The sequence below is a fragment of the Erinaceus europaeus genome, chromosome 17 (assembly GCF_950295315.1).
Source record: "Erinaceus europaeus chromosome 17, mEriEur2.1, whole genome shotgun sequence".
Classification (NCBI taxonomy): Eukaryota; Metazoa; Chordata; class Mammalia; order Eulipotyphla; family Erinaceidae; genus Erinaceus; species Erinaceus europaeus.
In genome coordinates this window covers 12669300-12671035 of record NC_080178.1, presented here as the reverse complement: position 1 = coordinate 12671035, position 1736 = coordinate 12669300, and the positions used below count along the sequence as shown (strand labels likewise).

At 36.6% G+C, this 1736-nt stretch overlaps 1 protein-coding gene across 1 annotated transcript; it reads right to left on the bottom strand.

Moving 5' to 3' along the window:
• Positions 1-586: 586 nt before the first annotated feature.
• LOC103116475 (olfactory receptor 4P4-like) lies at positions 587-1519 on the bottom strand. The gene has a single exon (XM_007526371.2). The coding sequence runs from the start codon at positions 1517-1519 to the stop codon at positions 587-589; it is 933 nt and encodes a 310-aa protein (XP_007526433.2).
• Between the last annotated feature and the right edge of the window lie 217 nt (positions 1520-1736).

The following is a 1736-nucleotide window of genomic DNA, read 5'->3' as shown; positions in this document are numbered from 1 at the left end:
CATCCTTGAGGAGCCAAAGTCTCATATTTCATCCCCTATACTACCATAAGCCAGAGCTAACAGTGCTCTGGAAATAAAGAAAAAAAAAATCTATTTAATGCCAGAAAATAACTAGTGTCAGATATAATTTTATATTAAAATGTATACATAGAAATAATACAAAATCAGGAATGTGTATATATATATATATATATATATATATATATATATACACACACATAATATACATATTATCATTGTATGGTCTGGAATTGGCTTCATTAACTGTATTTATACAGGAAGATGCAAGGATGAGTTCGCTACAGGAACTTGCAACATAACAGTGTGTTACTGATTGCTTTTAATAGTCTGTTGTTATATCTAAATTTAGATAAAGCATCAGTAGGGCAGAGAATAAATAAATCAGAAATAAAAATGCACACAGTAGAGGAAACCAACATTAACCCAAGGAATATTAGATTTTTGCTCACATCTGGTCTTTGTATGAGACTAGATACAAAGTACTTAGGCAAGTACTTTTTAAAGGATTTCTGGGTAGAGAAGTCACATGTTCATTAAACTCTGTGGTGAAGATCTAGGATGCTTGTCAATTAACTTCCTTTGTTCCTATAATATGGTGCCATAGTTTCTTTATAGCATTCTTCATCTCCATGTTTCTCAGCGTATAAATCAGAGGGTTAAGCATGGGAGCAATGATGGTGTAAAATAGAGCAAACACTTTGTCTTCTGGTAATGTAGATGGTGGTCGAATGTAAATAAAGAGCAAGGGAGCAAAAAATAGAACCACTACAGTGATGTGGGAACTGCATGTGGAAAGAGCTTTGCGGCGGTTCTCAGCTGAGTAAGATCTGATGGTGTATAAGATCACAGTGTAAGAAATTAACAAGACTACAAATGTCATCAGACCCACCAGTCCTGAATTGGCAATGACCAGGAGGCCAATTCGACTGGTGTCAGTGCAGGCTAGTTTCAGTAAAGGGTAAAGATCACAGAAGTAGTGATCTATTTCATTGGGGCCACAGTAGGGTAAAAAGATGACCAAGAGAATTTGACCAAAGGAATGGAGGAAGCCTCCAACGCAGGAAGCAGCGAGCATGGCTTCACATTTTTGTCTGCTCATGATGACCATGTAGTGCAGGGGTTTGCAAATGGCCACGTAGCGGTCATAGGCCATTCCTGTGAGAATGAAGATTTCAATCCCCCCAAAAAAGTGCATGGTAAAGAGCTGGGTCATGCAGCCATTGTAGGAAATGGTCTTCTTTTCTACCAGTAAGTCAATGATTAACTTGGGGGTCACTGTAGAAGTATAACAAAGGTCTGACAGTGAGAGATAGGTCAAGAAGAAATACATAGGCTGCTGAAAAAGTTGACTGCACACGATAGAAACCATGACAAGTAAGTTGCCAAACAAAATGGCAATGTAGAAAACTAAGAACAGCAAAAAGCAGAGAACCTCGACTTCCTTTTTCTGTGAAAGTCCCAAGAGAATAAATTCAGTGACATTATTCCCATTTTCCATGATCCAGAGCAGTTTGTAACCTCCTGTAAGAAGATAAAGAAAGATGTCTTTATATATATATTTGAATACAATTAAGTATATCCTTCCTTGACATGTGGCAGTGTGTAATGGAAAGATAAAGGTAAAAAAAAAAAATACACACTTAGTTTTCACTTAGGAATTCTTTCTAGCAAGTTTTCATTTCCTTTCTTGAAAATAACTAGTACACCTCTTAAGA

What these genes read in the sequence shown, in the direction of transcription:
- LOC103116475 (XM_007526371.2), bottom strand. Translation starts at nt 1,519, where the DNA reads ATGGAAAATGGGAATAATGTCACTGAATTTATTCTCTTGGGACTTTCA.